This window comes from Diceros bicornis, chromosome 20, assembly GCF_020826845.1.
Source record: "Diceros bicornis minor isolate mBicDic1 chromosome 20, mDicBic1.mat.cur, whole genome shotgun sequence".
Taxonomy (NCBI): domain Eukaryota; kingdom Metazoa; phylum Chordata; class Mammalia; order Perissodactyla; family Rhinocerotidae; genus Diceros; species Diceros bicornis.
In genome coordinates, this window is record NC_080759.1 from 24,667,707 (window position 1) to 24,686,331 (window position 18,625).

General features: G+C 38.4%; 1 protein-coding gene across 1 annotated transcript in view; it reads left to right on the forward strand.

The window, feature by feature from the left end:
• The window catches only part of EMB (embigin), a 42,782-nt gene that overhangs the window by 9,806 nt on the left and 14,351 nt on the right, over positions 1-18,625 (forward strand). The window contains exons 2-4 of the mRNA XM_058564111.1: positions 5,026-5,115; positions 16,598-16,781; positions 17,018-17,106. Of these exons, the coding sequence (XP_058420094.1) occupies positions 5,026-5,115; positions 16,598-16,781; positions 17,018-17,106 (363 nt within the window). The remainder of the gene's footprint in view (positions 1-5,025; positions 5,116-16,597; positions 16,782-17,017; positions 17,107-18,625) is intronic.

An 18,625-nucleotide genomic window follows, 5' to 3' on the forward strand; every position in this document is an offset into this window, starting at 1 on the left:
TGAACATCGGCTTCAACTTAAAAGTCACCAGCTGCATTAGCCCCTAATAAGAGAGACAGTCTGTACTTTGAAGCTTTGCAGGCAGGCATTGACTTCTCATCTCTAGCTATGAAAAGTCCTAGATGGCATCTTCATCCAATATAAGGCTGCTTTGTCTACATTGGAAATCTGTTGTTAGTGTAGCCGCCTGCATTAATTATCTTAGCTAGATCTTCTGGATAACCTGCTGCAGCTTCTGCATCAGCATTGCTGCTTCACCTTGCAATTTTATGTTATGGAGATGGCTTCTTTCCTTAAACCTCATGAACCAGCCTCTGCTAGCTTCAGACTTTGCTTCTGCAGCTTCGTCACCTCTCAGCCTTCAGAGAATTGAAGAGAGTTAGGGCCTTGCTCTGGATTAGGCTTTGGTTTAAGGGAATGTTGTGGCTGCTTTAATCTTCTATCCACCACTCAAACTTTCTCTATATCAGCAATAAGGCTGTTTCGCTCTCTTATCATTTGTGAATTCACTGGAATAGCACTTTTAATTTCCTTTAAGAACTTTTTCTTTGCACTCACAACTTGGCTAATTGTTTGGCACGAGAGGCCTAGCTTTCTGCTTGTTGGCTTTCAACATGCCTTCCTCACTAAGGTTAAACATTTCTACCTTTGATTTAAAGTGAGAGATATGTGGCTCTTCCTCTCACTTGAACACTTAGAGGTCATTGTAGGGTTACTAATTGGCCTAATTTCAATATTGTTGTGTCTCAGGGAATAGGGAGGCCGAGGAGAGGGAGAGACATGGGAGAACAGCTGGTCAGTGGAGCAGTCAGAATACACACAACATTTATCGATTAAGTTCACTGTCTTATATGGGCGCGGTTTGTGGTGCCTCAAAACAATCACAATAGTGACATCAAAGATCACTGATTACAGAGTCAGCCCTGATGGCCTATTGATTAAAGTTTGGTGCTGTCACTGCTTCAGTGGCCTGGGTTTGTTTCCTGGTCGCAGAACCCCACCACCTGTCTGTCAGTTGCCATGCTATGGCAGTGGCTCATGTAGAAGAACTAGAACGACTTACAACTAGGATATACAACTGTGCACTGGGGCTTTGGGGAGCAAAAAAGTCACTGATTATAGATCGCCATAACACATATAATAATAAGGAAAAAGTTTGAAATTTTGTGAGAATTACCAAAATATGATACAGAGACGTGAAGTGAGCAAATGCTGTTGGAAAAATGGCACCAATAGGCTTGCGCAGTGCAGGGTTGCCACAAACCTTCAATTTGTAAAAAATGCAATATCTGTGAAGTGTAATAAAGCAAAGCTCAATAAAACGAGGTATGCCTGAATATAGTGTCGCTTCCATGAGGAAATATATTTTGAGTTTCAAACCTCTGTTTTATAAATAGTTTATTTTATCCATTCCTAGGTTATAGTGGTTCTGTTATTGGGTTTACACATTTATAATGCTATATATCAGAGTGCTAAAATTAAAACTTATTAAAATAATTTAATTATGCATATTGATAGCAATCAATACATTATGTGGATGAGAGAGAGAGAGAATGATATTTATCCTAATAGTAGCTTTTTCTTACATCTTTCTCTAAAGGAAGTCCAGATCCTTCCAAGATTTTAAAGTATAATAAAGAGATTTTTGGAGGATTTAGAGAAAATGCTTATTCTTAAATAGAGGTATAGTTGAACTTATTTTCTGTTTTAAATAAAAGCAAATCTTAAAACCCAATGCAGTTTTCTAGTGTTACTTATCCTCTTTCTTTCCTTCCCAATTTACTACAATTAAATGGGGCCCCAAAATTAAATATGTGAAAATGTTACTTTAATATTTTAAGTAGAAATTTTAAGGTGAAATTATAGCATGTTTCTTTCTCTTAAAAATGTTAATAGCATAAATTGTAAACTCTTCGTAGCAATGTCTATTTTAAAATGTAATCTGTGAAAGATGTTTAAGTAGAGACCATTTTGCTATTTCACATGAAATAAATAGAGGTGAAAATTAGAATGTTATTCAAGTCTTTGAGGCAACACCCTTATGCCCTATCTCCCCTGCAGAGGGAGAAAAACAATCTTTCAATCTCTGGAATAGATGTTACTCTTTTACGTGGCAGTTTTGCCGCTACCTGTAAAAGAATGCTGCCTGGAAAATTTCTGGCAACGGTTAAGAAAGGGTGAGTGTGCGAACTTGAGGAATGCATGTTATGAGCTTGGCACCATCATTAATATTATACAACATTCTGATCCTCCCTTCTTTCTCCATGACATGAAACCCCAAGTAACAAGTCAGTGGCCGTACTTGGATTAGGATACAAAATTCCTGCCTTTCCATTTGTATTTCTTTTTGTGACTCCGCCTAATCCTTTCGGGGAAGTATTCAGACCACATCTGCCTGAATCGCCTGCCGATTTCCTAATTTAAATGCCAACGTCAGCTGAATCAGCCTCCTGCCAGTTGTCTGCCTACTGCAAGCAATAAGGTTTACATTCTCACTCTTGTGATTAAAAAAATATCTTGAGTAAACAAAGAACTTCTCACTTTTACTAATCAAACACCTTCTGTAGACTGCCCTGCTTTTCCACTCAAGGTGTTTGTGTCTGTTGTCTCTTAAAGGGATTTTTCCCAAGAGAAAAATCACGGCAGTTATACGTGTTGTTTTGCACTTGGGGCTTGTCCAGGGGAATCTGGAACCTGATCAAGATGAATGCTTTAGGGGTCGTATGAAGTTAGGATACAGGTGGTGGCTGGTTTGTGCATATCTGATTGTATTTTTAATATATGAACTGGCAATAGGAAGCTAGTATGTTCTGAAACTACCCAAACCTCCCTACTCTTGAAGCTTGGTTTTTCCTTTTCCTCCTACTCCTTTAACTTCTATAAGCTTAGATTTTGCCCAAGCCAAGCCTGGACCCCTTTTTCCCTTGTTCTATTGCAGGTCCTAGGTGGGCTCTCCATTCAGGTTCTGATGATGAGTAATGGGAAAATAACTCCCGCCTCAGAGCTCATCTCCTTGGCATTATCTCCACCCCTGTTCCACCTCCGGAGTCCCTCAAAGACATAGATCAGGCTTCATACTCTGTAGCTCACATGCCAACTTATAAAATACACAGACTAGTTATAGTCAGTTCTATGAATGGGTGCTACTCTGAAATTGTAATGACTTTCAATCACAAATTGTGGGTAGTAGCTTTTTCTTACATCTTTACTGTGATATTATACATGATCGATGTAGCCTCTAGGGACTGAGTTTACTCAGCTTCATACTCCCCATCAGCATCAACAAGTATGCGGTCCTCTATATATTCACTTATTTCAGTGAAATAAGAATGACAGCATTTTTTTCAGCTTATGTCACTCTCGTTGCTGATAGCACGAATAATACTAATACTAATAAGTGATGTCAGACTACCTCAAAAGGTTTATGGGCTTGTTTCAGGGATAAAAAGTGTGGAGAGAACCCTTGGTTGTATTCTGCTCTGCAGTAGGCTAGGCCAAGAAAGGAGAACTCCTTAGCAAGGAAGCAAAGACATCAAAGCTTATGTTTTACAAGCTTCACAGAATAGATGATGTAGTAGAACAGCTTGTTCCTTCCCATCCGCACCCTCCTGGCTTATTAATAAGTGAATAGCATCTGCCTTGATCTTCCTGAGATAGTTCCTCTTAGTACAACCTCTAAGTGAGCCATGCCCAAGAATGGAAAAAAATTTTTTTCTCATTGGGAAAAGAATGTTGATTGGAGCACTTTTGGCTGTGTGTGTGTGTGTGTGTTTGAGAGAGAGAGAGAGAGAGAGAGAGAGACTATGAATGAATGAATATTAGGTTTGGGTAGAGGAAATGTTTTGTGTTCCTGATAGTCCAGTGAGAAACTCAGAGCATGTTTTCCTATATAATCACTATCAGAGGGTAGTATGATTTAGGTATTTAATTTATTAAAGGATTATTTTATGGAAAAGTGCATTCCTTCTTCCAAAAGCTGCATTAGAAGCGATCAGTCTTTTGGAACACAGCTTATTGGAAAGCTGGATTCCGCTAGGTAGATTTTTTGATTAGGCGATATTATAAAAGCTGTGTGTAAGCAGAAGCAACAGAAGTGCTCACTAACTTTGATAACATTTTTCGTACACATGAGAAAAGGAAAGAACTGGAAGTCTAATCTTGTACTAGGAATAACTTTCTGAGCAGAGTATTAAAAAAAAGTGAAATAAAAAAGGCCCAGGTTTAATTTACATTGAATGAAAAGTTTAAAGACTGCAGCCAAGTTTACAATAATAAACCTTTTTTCCTTCTCTGACTTGTTTGATAGAGTTGGGGTAGTTTTCTTGGGAGGTAAGGTCTGGTGCCTTAAAGTCAAAGAGAAAAGAAGCTTTGAGGAGAGTGGGAGAGGTGGAAATGCAAACATTGTTTCTTTCATAAAAGTTTTCAAAAGAAGAGATAAGTGACAGAGGAAAACTGAAAGTCAGCTTGGGAGAGAGGGGCATACCAGGCTGTAACCACTGCTGGAAAACAAACAGCACAAACTTGCCTTGTGCGGCCATTTTGTCTTCTCTGGCCCCTGGGCCTCTGGTGCCCAGTGCTCTCTATTTTGTTCCTTTTTCAGGCCCTTTGTTATGGTCTCTCTGTCCCTCCGTGTTCTCTCATTCTCTCTCTGCCTCTTCGTGACTTTCCTTTTTTCTGACACTCTCATCTAATTCCTCAATGTCTTCAGTTCATTTATGTCTTACAAAGAAACTACAAGTTGTAGGATAAGAAAATGAAAGTTTTTTTTTAAGCCACTTGATGTAAATCAATAGGAGTTTTTCAGTGAAAAAAAAATAACATAGAAAATACTGGAAATTTGCTCACATTTACTGGCTCAATGTATTTCCAAACATCTATAGAGCTTGTAAGACCTAGTTAATCAGAGCTTCCTGTACATATTATTTTTCATTAATAGTATACAATAGCATTTTAGCTGTTGCAAACTAGCTTTTAGATAGTCATAAATGATAATCATTATGTAATCACATGTTCTTCCTCTTACAGCTTCACCCTTTACAAGTCTACCTGTCCGAGAAGAAATGATAGCAAAATACTCGAACCTTCCCTTGGAGAGTCATAACATATCACTAACAGGTAAAGGTATTGAGTTTCAAATAAGAAAATGCCCAAATATGTTTTTATTTTTAATTAAGCCCCTACTTTTTGCCTTGTGAAGTACTAACCCCTGCTCACAGTCTGGTGGGAGAAACACACCAGTACCTTATACAATTAAAATGCAGTATATGGGAGTCTAATGTGATGAGGATGGTGTGCTGTGTGTGCAGGGAGGAGGCGCCTACTCCCTGCATGGGAGGGCTAGGAAAGGTTCTTTAGAAGAAGGACACTTGGGAAGAGGGGAGGGTTCATTCTGATTTGCAGAGACTGTTAATGATTTCATCAGTTCTTGCTGGTACGTCTGTCCAAATCACTTGGCATTGAGGGGAGAATTCATGTATCTGTTGGAAGACTTTTAGGCAGAGAAATTAAAGATGCCATCAATGAGTCAATGACAGTGCTAGGAAAAAACAAGTCAAGGATTGTGAAAGGAAATTCAGCTCTGCTTTGTCTTTTCACAGTCTTGGATTCCAGTGCTTCAAAAGTAATCTCAGAGTTCCTGAAATGAGGAAGAGTAGTTATCTGTGTTAGTAACAATATTAAAAGTATAATTAGAATTAAAAAAATTTTAAACCTGTTTATTAAGTCACTAACACGTTTTATCCAATTATATGTCCAGTCTTTAACTGTCCTCTAGTCTTAAGAACTGTTTCTCTATTTCTGTTTCATATGAGCAAAAGGTGTGCTTGCCCTACCCACCACTGCCATCTGACACCAGTGGAGTGTTTGCACTGAGCTTTTTGGTAGAACATTTTGATGACTTTGGGCCACTCCTGTTTGTTCCCAACTGTCCCCATTCCAATAATTGGAGTTTATTCTTACTTGTAAAAAAGTAATTAGGACACTCCTGTATTGTTTCTTGTTCTCTTACTTTTTGCGTGTCTAATTGTTGGTTTCCTCTGTTAGAAATGTTTCTTTAAGAGAGATTCATGTGAAAAGATGTAAGTTTGCAAATCCTTTGACCAGCCTGGTAATGTTGGCAGCAACAAATCCCTCACTTACTGAGTGTAGCTGGAGCCTGGGGAAGAAGGGGTCAAATGCCTAAGGAAAGAGCAAGAAATGGACTTTTTAGTTGATGTCAGGCTGGTTATTTACTTACTTAACCTATTGGGAGGGTTAAACTCTTTTTTTCTTTTGGTGAGGAAGATTGTCCCTCAGCTAACATCTGTTGCCAGTCTTCCTCTTTTTGCTTGAGGAAGATTGTCCCTGCACCAACATCTGTGCCAGCCTTCCTCTGTTTTGTATATGCAGTGCTGCCACAGCATGGCTTGATAAGCTGTGTGTAGGTCCGAACCTACGAACCCCAGGCCGCTGAAGCAGAGCACTCGAACTTAACCACTACACCACCCAGCTGGCCCCTGGAGGGTTTAACTCTTAACCACTTTTTTATTCTGATACCGGTATTAAAACCAGTACGGTCATGCGCCACATAAGGACATTGTGGTCAAGGATAGACCGCATATTGACAGTGGTCCCATAAGATTAGTACCAAATAGTCTAGGGGTGTAGTAGGCTATACCATCTAGGTTTGTGTAAGTACATTTTGTGATGTTTGCACGACGACAAAATCGCCTAACAACGCATTTCTCAGAACGTTTCCCCGTCATTAATCGGTGCATGACTGTATTCCTACTGTTGTGAAGAGACTGTTCACAATTCATAGTTGTCCATTTCTTGCCTTCTGCCTTGGCTTGATCAGATATTAGTCAGGCTTCTCTTCCTCCCAGGCCCCTGAACTTCGGCTTGCTCTAAGTCTAAGCAAGCATTAAATGCATGACCGCAGCCCAATCGTGCTGTCTGCTTCCACCCACTGGTTTGCCCCATTTCCTTTCAAAAGTTCCTGCTAGCCTGCTTACCCCTCCCTATAAAAGAAAAGCCTTTTTCTGTTTGATTTTGAGATGCTTGCAGATCCAAAGTTTAGAGCATTTTCCCTATTGCAATAGACTTTTTGAATAAAGTCTCCTTATTTAAGTCTGAATTTGTTTTTATTTGACAAAAGAAAAGATTTGACATTAATTTTGAAGCATTGGATTTCTGAGCTGTGACCCAGATGGTTGTATTTTCATGTGGGTTGTTGTTCTGGGTGCCTTCCCATCAAAAAGTTTGGCCTTAGGAACTACCTTTACTGAAATATGGAATTTAAATCTGAAGGTGTATTTATGATTATTCAGAACCATAGGTTTTCTTCTTGCTGCTATCACTAGGATTTTTAATCTACTTTGTGAATGGAATGGTTTCATTTTGTCACATCATTGTTGATTTGAATTACGCTTAAAACATTTCTATGTTGTTCTTATTGTTTTCTCTTTCCCTCTGGCCATTTTAGAAGTTGATCTCTCTGTTGGGATAAAATATTTCCTGTGGAGAGATTCAAATGTAATATATTAGTTGCACATTTTGGACCAGCATGACAACGTTGGCCCAGCTCTTAGCAGTCTTACTTACCCAAAGATGCTTGAGACTGGGAAACAGGGTCCTGTGCCTGGGAGAATGAAAAATATGACCTTTGATTCCTGAAAGCCTGATTGTTTACTTATTTTATGTTTTTAAAATGTTACTCATTATTTACTTAACAGACAAATATATACATGGTGTTGACTGTGTACCATGTGTGTATTTCTAAATATAACTTAATTTAATCCTCACAACAACCCTATGCAGTGGGTACTATTACTTTTTGCAATTTGCAGATGAGAAAGAGGAGGCACAAAGACCTTAAGTAAACTGACCAAGGAGCTCAGTGTTAAACCCAGGCAGTCTGGTGCCGGGGGCCATGCTTTTAATCATTATACTATGCAGCCTTCCTTAATGGCCAATTACCCATTTCGTTCAACAGTGTTATTAAAACAATCATACCCATTGTAAGGAAATGTATGTTAGTTTAGAAACTATGTAAAAAGTTTCAAAAACAATGAAAACAAAGCTATTCTAATTGCCTTATTCTTAAATAGTTTCATCATAGAAATTGCGTTTGCTGAGAGAATGAATATATTTGTGGAAGTATAATTGACTTGACTAAGTTTTTTTCCTATCTGATATGACTGGGTTTTTAAAACTGATCTTTTGATAATGGTCTTTTTTTACATCACTGTGCTAAGTTTCCCTTTGTCGGTATTTGAAATTCATTGTTTGTGTTAGAGCAATTAGAATGTTTCGTTATTGTTACTTTTATTGTTCTCTTTCCCTCTGCTTATTACAGTGTTTGGTATCTCAGTCAGTGTGTTGATAGTTTAACCGGAGGTCAGCAGTTTTCTTGATCACCCTGGTAATGTTGGCATAGGCTCTCCTCAATGGCACATTTTATTTACCGTGGTGCGATGTGAGCAGCTGGCCTGGCAAGGTCCTGGTGAGGCAGGGAGGTGGACAAAACAGTCATGGAGGAACAGGTATGCAGATGAAGGTACGGAGGAAAATTTCAAGACTAGTCAAGGTCAGGAAAGGTAGTCACGTTGCCTAGAGCCAGCCAGGCAAGAGGTCTGGGTTAGGATCACTCAGATTCCAATGGCAGGTGCCTGGTCAACGAGATTGAGGAAAAGATGTGCGAGTCCCTTATATTTGGCTGATCACACATTTTGTTGCAGAGAAGATCCTAGAATGACTCCAACGAGATGCAAATGTTTATGATGTTTCTCTACCAGTGATCACATATTATGTAAAGACTGTTGACATACAGAGAAAAATGTATTTAATTGTCAGATTATTACTCAATGCTGTATTCTCAAATGAAATATTACATTGTTGGAAACAAGAAATATGCCTTTCTGAAATTCAAATGGAACCATGTGCCTTTTAAATTTTTCCTTGAAGTGATCTTAAATCAGTTTAGAAAGTAGGGAAATAACCATCTTACCTGGTAATTGAAGTGGAGGAAAACAGTGACCAGCAGGAACTTTGTTGAATAAAATTCAGCCGGTATCTTTTCTTGGCTAATTTTAGCACGTTTTCTAGAAAATCGCTGAATCTTTGATGAATTATGTTTGGTAAACCTGTCTTCATTTATGTAGAAGCCATCCACATTTTCTAATACTTCCCTTTCTTTTGAGGATGCCTACATAGCATTTCCAAAAGTTTGAGAATAAACTGTGCTTATATAACACCAGCCACATAGTTCCTAGGTCTTGAGGGCTACCAAAGGGAGCACTTGGAGATTTTATATATATGTATATATAAAATACACAAACACACACACTTTTATACTCAGGTTGGGCTTATATCCTTTTAGGTTTCTCTCTACACATTGGTGATTTTATATTTTAAGCTTATGGAATTTAGACTGTATCACATCAGTATTACACTGATCAGGTGGCATATAAATAACTTATTGACAGATTCAGTGGAAAAAAAATGATGATCATGATACTTTATTTCAATATGAGCTTTATTTTGGGAGAGGGGTAAAAATTACAAGAATGAAGGAGCAGTATTTTTGTGTTATTTTACAAATTTTGAATATGAAGTTTAAGAGAATGTATTTATTCTTATTCATAGGAGTTAAGCATCACATCAATGGAGCAACAGCATGTTACAAATAGGATAGATTGCTTCACTTTTATGTAGGGGTGTTGGCCTCATGTTAGAGTGGCCTTCTGTGTCTGTAAGGACTCTGGATGTTCCATCCAGATTTTAGGATGTAACATGAGACCTCATTGACTTCTGCGGTAAAATGAAGGAGAGCTGCGTAGCAGAGCTGTCCCATTCTACCAGGTTTCTCTGTTGTAGTGCACTTAATTCTTTTTAATGAGAGGTTCTACTTTTAAAGCATGTTTGAAACACTGTCCTATGCAAGAAATTTTAATTGGCTTTTTCTGTTTTTTTTTTTTGCTTTTTGTTTTTTGTGAGGAAGATCAGCCCTGAGCTAACATCTGCCAATCCTCCTCTTTTTGCTGAGGAAGACTGGCCCTGGGCTAATATCTACGCCCATCTTCCTCCACTTTATATGGGACGCTGCCACAGCATTGCTCTACAAGCGGTGTGTCGGTGCGCGCCCGGGATGCGAACCGGCGAACCCCAGGCCGCCGCAGCGGAGCACGGGCACTTAACCACTTGCGCCACCGGGCCGGCCCCTGTTTTTTTAAATACAAGAACAAAATAGACTTTTTTTATTTATTTCAAGTGATATGACTCCTGTCATTTCTCTGAAGATTCCAAATTGCTTAAAGATTTGTATACTTTAAAAATTTTAATTATGAAAATACGAGTTTTTAGACAGATGTAAATTATTGTATGATTTTAAGAACAGTCTTTTAAAAATATAGTTCAGAAGCGGAGCAAATGGGTATAGTCTTTGAAATGTAGATGTCATGGATGTTTTCGCAATGCTTTAAAACAGCAGAAATGCATTGCAGTTGTGGAGTATTGAGGAAGTTGAAACATTGTCCATTGAGTTCAGTGGACATGTTAGTTTCTTGGCTAACCACAGAATATTTTAAAGTTTGAGGTAAAACTTTGTACATGTTTTCGATGCTTGTGATTTCCTGACAGGAAAGCAGGCAATCTGCTGAAACATCGGCAAAGTGTGCTAAGAAACAATGAGACAACAGTTAGGGCTTGGAGAATGGCCTGCCACAAAGAAAGGCTACATTCCAGTTTTAATAGAAGCATTTAGTTAAAAGTGTGACTGTTCAAAATATGTTAATCACACCATTTGTCTGTTATCACATTGCTATATTGCTATGTCATAAATTTTTCTCATCTTCTATTAATATTTCCTTTCATTTAAAATCTTGGTTTAATAATTGGAAAATGATGAATAAAATTCCATTGTCATGAGGATTTCATATCTTTGAGAGTTGGTATATACTGTTGGGTATGAGAATCTGGACTCAGCTACACCTAAATTTGAGATTCACCTCTGCCATTATCTTGATATATGATCTGGGGCAAGATAGTCAACCTCTCTGCCTCAGCTTGCTCCTCTATGAAGTAGGAATGATAATAATGGTGCTTATCTCACAGAATTGCTGTGAAGATTGAATGAGATAATCGATATATAACTTTTAGCAACATGCGTGATAGCTTTTGTTATATTCCCCAGTGAGATACATGGTGAGAAGAAGTAAGTGGGCGGTTATTCAGCAATTAATTTTAGTAAACTTTCCTTACAATAGCTCACTTAATCCTTTCTGCAGTCTCGTGAAATATGTATTGACCCATTTTACAAATGAGGAGACTGAGGTGTCCAACATACAGATACTTTGTTTTGCCCTGTGAGTTATCTTAAGCAAGAAACCCCAGACACTGGGCTGCTCTCTTGTGAAATGGGGGTGATAGTTCATAGTCTAACTTCCTGCTGTGTTAGGAGGCTCCACTAAGCTACATCACTGAAAAGAGAATGGTGCCCTGACATCACCTTCTGGAATATAAATATCTCAGTAATGCCTCCTGCTATGAGTGATAATCCTGCTGTGCCTCTTTGTCAGTCCTCCTCCAAGAAAGATGATTGTCATCAGCCCCGCAAGGTGCCAGAGAAATAAACGCAAGAGTCAAATAGCCTTTTCTTGGTGCTCCGGCCTCCAGAGCCTCCTGAAACTCCATGGCCTACAGCGAGGCCTGGGTGTCCTCATTCCAAGCTGGGTGGCCCTGCCAGAGTAGACTGGGGCTGCTAATGAGCGACGTTCAGCTCAGACCTGAGGAAAAGACTCACAGAAGTCCCCAGAGACTTTGCACCTGAAGCAGTGTCTGAGAAGAGTTCTATAGAATGTGAAAGAGTTTCCTGGAGACTTTGGTGGATGGTCTGTCTACCACATGTCCAAGACATTTTGACCTCCTGAGGCCCCTTCCTTCTCTGTAAGTTAAGATTTCCTTTCACACACCAGCAAGGGGATACACCAAACCAGTTCAGCCTTCTCGGGATCCATGCGATACCAACAAAGACTAAGTGCTATGAGCAAAGACTGCAGAAGTGCAGACCCCTCCATGTGGGGGAATCGTGCAGTGTTTGTCGTTCAGCGGCTGCTTATTTCACTTGTAGTGTTGTCCTCGGGGTTCATCCATGTTGCATCCCTGCCAGATTTCCTTATTTTTTTAAGGCTGAGTGATGTTCCAGTGTGTCTATACCACATTTTGGGGCTGTTCACCATCATTGGACATTTGGATTGTTTCTACGTCTTGGCTGTTGTGATAAGAGGTATCTAAAATAGTCAGACTCATAGAAGCAAAGAATAGAATGGTGTTGCCAGGGGCTGGGGTAGGGGGATATGGAGAGGTATTAGTCAAAGGTACTAAATTTCAGTTATGCGAGATGAATAAGTTCTAGAGATCGACTGTACAGCATTGTGCTTGTTAATAATACTGTATTGTACACTTAAAAATCTGTTAGGATGGTAGAGCTCATGTTAAGTGTTCTTACCACAATTAAAAAAAACCAAAGATACTTTTTTTTTGCAAATGAAAGATATCTAGTCAGGGCAATTAAATAATCTGAGTTTTGCTTTAGAAGGACAACTTTGCTGTAGTTATAGAAAATACATGGAGGAAGAGAAACTGTAGCCAAGATAAGTTAGGAAGTCATTTGTCTGGTCCTGGTGAAAGATAATGAAGGTATAGGGGAGGAAAAAGTTTTCCTTGACCCTCTTAGGGTCCCTGACTGGGTCTGAAAATTACACTGACAAAGACAGATGAAAGGAAAAATGCATACAAATTGATTGAAGTTTTATGTGACACAGGATCCTCTGTAAAGAAATGAAGACACGAGCAAACCGTTAAACCTGAGTATATTATGCTAGGCTTGATGAAGAGTCGATGGTCATGGAGCATCTGATAAATCAGAGAGTATGAGATAAGTGCAATTAACTGGGGGAAGCTTAGCAAGGCCTGTTTGTTAGGATTCTTCTCTTTGTCCCTTTGTCTTTAGAGATAAGGATCCTCCTTTCCTCCAGGTATAGGGAAGGCACCTCTCACCTGAGGGTTTTATGACCTGTTTCAGGGGAGAATGGCAGGGGGAAGGTCAGAGTGACCTTCCTGCTTCTGCTGTTTTCTCAAACTCCTTCAGCTTCAAATATTCAAAATGCCAAGGTGCTATATTTTGGAGGTTAGCACATCCTGAAGTTTTGCAAATAAAGGATATTAGAATAGTTGAATCCAACATGGGAGTGTCAAATTGAAAAGTAAAGAGGCCGGAGAGGAAAGTCCCAAGGGACACCAACATTTATGGGTAGTTGGAAGAGTTGGTGTGGCTAGTGTGGGAGATCAAAATTGGCCACCCTGAAATATGTCTCTTTACCTTGATTGTTTTCTCTGATGGACATTTGACCTCTCTCACTAACTGCCTAAAGAATTTAACATAGAAGACCTGTTCCAGGAAGGAGTTACTATCTGAGGCCCATAATATAATGTAAAATAGATGTTACAATAGGAAAGGCACCAATGGGCCCCTCTTATCAGAAATTCTGTCTCTTCCCTGCCACATTCTCTAGGTGGCCCTGCTAGGAGTTGCCAGACAAATATTTACATTTATAAGGGAAATCTCCATTTGTAAGGGTGTCTCCTCCCTCTCTGTACTGGGAAGAGGGGGGGATGACCTCATCTCTAAAAACTTATTAGTGTGAAAGGTGAGGCCTTAAATCTGCATAATAACCTTACTCTTGTTTACTGTGCTTTTCTGGTAATCTCCCGTAACTGACTCCCCCCAACATCCTCCTTTGTCTTTAGCTGAAGATAGTATTTAAGACGAGAATCTCTGCTATTGTGTTGAGAAACTCAGTTTCCCTGGTTTCTCCCATGTATACATGTTATTAAACTCGGTATTATTTTCTCTTGCTAACCTGTCTTTTAATTATTTGGCCAGCCATAAGAACCTTAAGGGAAAGGGCGGGGCGGGGGGGATTCTCCCTCTCCCGGACACTAGCAAAATGTTAGGTTTGTGAAATAGAAGCAAAGTAAAAGGACTTTCAAGGAGTAGGTAGTCTTGGGCAACGTCTGATATTTTGGAGACATCAGGTAAAACATGAGCTCTGAAAAGAGGTCATCAGGTTAAACAATTAGGCCATTTTTAACCACAGAAAGCACTTTCTGTAATGTGGCAAGTAAGATACCAGAATATGCTGTGTTCGAATGAGAATGTGGGTGAAGACAGAGACTGTCATGAGAACTCTTTCAAGAAGTTGACTAATGAAGTACATTTCTTTGACAGAGAGACAGGACTGAGTTTTAAGGTTACCCCAGATCTAAAGGTGAAGTGAGGAAAATTGACAGAAAACAAAAGCTCAGGACCACAGATAGTAAATCTTGAAACATTTCTTCCTGTTACTAGTACCTAGTATAATTTCTCCATGTAGTAGATCAGCAAATATGTTGAAATGTGCAAATCCCTTCAGTTTTACTGACTCCATTTTTCCCCTATGTAATTGAATCTTAAGGTCTTTCCATAACTAGAGGTTTTTTTTTTTTTCCCTTTCTTTTTGAGCATAAATTTCAATTCAGCAGTTTTGGAATTAAACAAGCAGTTATTTCAAGCATATGCTCACAAAGCGCTTCACACTAGCTGTACTGCACTGTTTGCAAACTTTGTACATTGTCATTGCTTAGGGAAGCATTTCTGTAAAGTTTTAAATGTAACTGAAGTGGGGCGCTGAGTCTCGAGTCAAAAAAGAATTTTCAGACATGAGCTGCTCGTTTGTTTGCGCACCTTTATTTTGCGTTCAGCGTGGGGACGGGACCCATGGGCAGTAAAGAGCTGCTGCGTGGAAGTTTCTGTGTGGGGCCATTATATACGATTTTAGCTATTTTACTATTCTATAGAAATGTCAAAGGAAAGGGTATTAGGTGATTTGGTTAGTCTTAAAGTTTAGGGCCTGGGGGCAGATGATTGAGATGTGTTCTTGCATTCCAAGGTACGGTATGCCTCGAGGAACACGTAGGCAGGGGATTAAAGTCATTGATCACCTCCTGAGGTAAATTCCTTTGCTCCCAGCCGGAGGGGATTGAGTAAGTAGGGGCATGTGAGACTGAGTGGAGTTCTCATGGAAATTGTAAAATGAGTCATAAACAAGGTTTCAACTATGCCATAACTAAAAGTGATGTTATGCTCTTTTATTTAAGTTTTATTTTTTTTCTTTCTGTATTTTGGCTCAGCATTCTACTTTTAATGATATGATACTATTGAGCACGAAATTGAGAAATATATAATGCAGTGCCCTCTCCCATGTACCACCCTTTCCTTCCCCTTAAGAGTAACCACCACTATTCTGGTTTTTATATAGTCACTTCCTTGCTTTTTTAACATTGCTTTATTACCCAGGTGTGCATCCTTAAATATTATAGTTTAGTTTTACTTTTTTTAGTTATATTTTCTAAGTTTCTTATCATTTTTAGGTTTATCTCTCTTTTCTAATTTATCTGTTGAAAAAATCAGATCATTCATCTTGTAGAGTTTTCTCACGATCTGGATTTTGTTGATTGCTTTCATGGGGCATAGTTGAACATGCTTTCCCCTCCTCTATATTTCCTGTAAAGTAGTAATTGGATCTAGAGACTTAGCTTCAGGATCCCTTCCCCTTTTACTGTTTTTCCGACAACACTACTTCCTAGGAGGTGGGGTGTGGGGTGTTCCTTCTCAGGAGACAGGCACTTCTGTTTTTGAGATGGTTGTGGCAGTCGACGCAAAACGCCTAGATCCATGAATCACTAGGAGTTGCAACGTCTTTATTTTCTATTTCTATGATTTCTTCATTTATTAGCTGGAATTCTGTGAAGAGAAAGTTTTCCTCCTCTGTTACTTGGTTACCAGTGGCACATTTAGTATAGGAAGAGCAGTGTACTTGCTGGATATTTTTCCTTTATTTACCACTGTTCAACACTAAAAAGTTGGCTTTATGTATCCTCCATAAATGGGGGATATCTGTATCTATATATTTATATATAGATATGTCACCTCATGGCTTTGTGCTGATATTTCAAATTCAGTGAAAATTCAGGACTATAGAATGTTTATTTAAATTCTCCTGTCTTATATTTCTATGTTTATCCAATCTCTGTGAGTTCTTAAGGAATAAGAAGACTGGGAATTTTAGAATTAGTGTATCATGCAAACCCATATTATACGAAAAAACATTCTTGTAATAACTACCAATAACATGATTACTGAAAGGAGTTGAAACAGTCAGTCTGTTCTCTCCCCACTAATTTTGTTTGTTTTAGTTGTATTGTTCTGTGCTGTCAGAGCATATGGCTCTCCTTGACTCCTACATCCTTGTCGGCTAGAGATTTTAAAGAGATTAAGATCACAGCCTTAGACTTTTGTCATTCTGTTAATGTTGTAACAAAACTTTTCTTCAGTTGTGTGTGAAAGAGAATAATAAAGGGAACCAAATTTACTCTGACAGAGGAATAATTCTTCAAAGGAATGTTACGTTAAGAAACTGTCGATAGAGCACTATTGTTGATGATTTAAACTGTTTTATATATTGGCTTTCTCCTAACTGTAGCTTTCATATCTTTTTTTGTTTTCTTTTGTGGCTAACAGAACATTCCAATGTGCCAGTGGAAAAAAATATCACTTTAAAAAGACCTTCTAATATACAGCTCATATGCCAATTCACAACATCTAGGGATTTGAATTCAGTGAATGTAACTTGGAAAAAAGGTGATGAACTACTTAAGAGTGATGTCATCAATGCAACAGGAAACATCCTGTATACCCAATACACGTGAGTATAAAAAATTTTAACCTGCATAGCTAGATGAAATTAGTTAAATTCTAAATGTTTTTGCCGAATGGGCATTCTTTCTTTTGCTGTCACTTTTATGTTATACTAATATACTAATTTGCATAATTACAGAATTATTTCTGGTTTTAAATTTTGATTAATGGCTAAGTCTTTTGATTTTCATTAAGAAGTGTTTTGGGAACTAAGCCTATATTAATAACTTAAATTATCTTTAGGTTCACCATCATTAATAGTAAACAAATGGGAAGTTATTCTTGTTTCTTTGAAGAGGAGAAGGAACAAAGGGGCACGTTTCATTTCAAAGGTCAGTACTAATAATTTATAGAGTCATGACTTCAGCATTGTATTCTTAGAATTCTAAATCCTGAAATTTTAATTATTAGAATACTAAACATAATGCAGCTGAAAGAAAATCATATGCTTTCCATTGAATCATAAGTGGTCACCTTGAAAATGGAGCTTCCCGGAGTCTTCTCAGTGGTAGAATTTGCATTTCCCAATTCACTCCTACCCCTGCCTCCCTCCCCCAGATTAAAGCACAGGTTTTAGTTCCAAAGGCCAGGCTGCCCGGTTATTTGTAAGTCATTGCAGTCTCTTGAATTTGTTTATTTAGCCCTCTAAACTCAGAGCTTTCATAGTATCCCTCTAGGTGTCTGAGTTACTGTTCTCCTAGACTATGAGAATATGCTTTGGTGTTCTTTATCAGTGGCTCTAGGACTTGGGATTTTAAGGATCCATAAAATTAAAAAATGATATGGAGGTGCACAAAGGGTTGTCTGCTTTTGATCTTATCAATTTAAGGACAAACCCCAGAATATAATCCACAACTCTCCCCGTGGGAACAAATAAATCAAAGTATTTTATGTTTACCATCATTAAACCAAAACTTTAGGTTTCAATGTCATGATAAATAATAGTCATTTGAGTTGGATAATTATCTTCACAAAAAAACCCATATTCTGTGATACGTTAGTGAACCCCAGTGTCCATGCTGGTATTTGGAAAATGCGATCTATTGCCATATTAACTATTCTGGGCTTTGCTTCACATTAATTTCCCAGTGTACATGAGAAATTGTTCTTTACTTTTCCTAAAAATTGTGAAGTCTGGCTAGCTGCCCTGACAAAATATGATACTGTCCCCAAGGCCCCATCAATAGCCGAATGGTCTGCTTCATCACCACCATGATTTAAGATGGTTCGCTTCTGTGTTCCCTCTGCACTCACAGACCCATTTCCTTCGTGTGGTTTTGTAAATGTTCATACTTGGTAAATATAATAAATATTTGTATTTATTCACTTTGGTCTTTCCAAAGGCAGAAACTAGTATCATCCTTTGATAATTTTGATCATGTACATTCTCTTTTAACCTTCTTTCCTCCTTTTGCCTATTTTAACTTAGTGAAGGATAGATACACATACACTTCCTTCCCTTATTCCTTCCCTTTTCCTTTTCTTTTCCCAGTCTTTTTCTCTCCCTTCCTCCTTCCTCCCATCCTTTTCCTCCCTCCCTTTCTTCTGTCCTAATGAGCTTAAAGGATATTAAACACATGCGCGCGCACACACACACATAAAATCCCAGTAAACATTCTATTGAGTCTCCTTTAAATATGTAAAGGAGGCCTATAGGTCTTGAGGAGATACTCATCCAGTATTGAGACTTAAAGAGCTTCCAGGAGATTCAACTTTAAAAATTGCTCTTTTTCCTTCTAAATAGCACTGTTTTCTAGAAATATGTACTAGTCATCCCTGTTCAGAGTTTAAATATTGCAAAGATTACATTTTTTCTTATTAGCTCTCTTATAATAAATTACTTAGAGTATT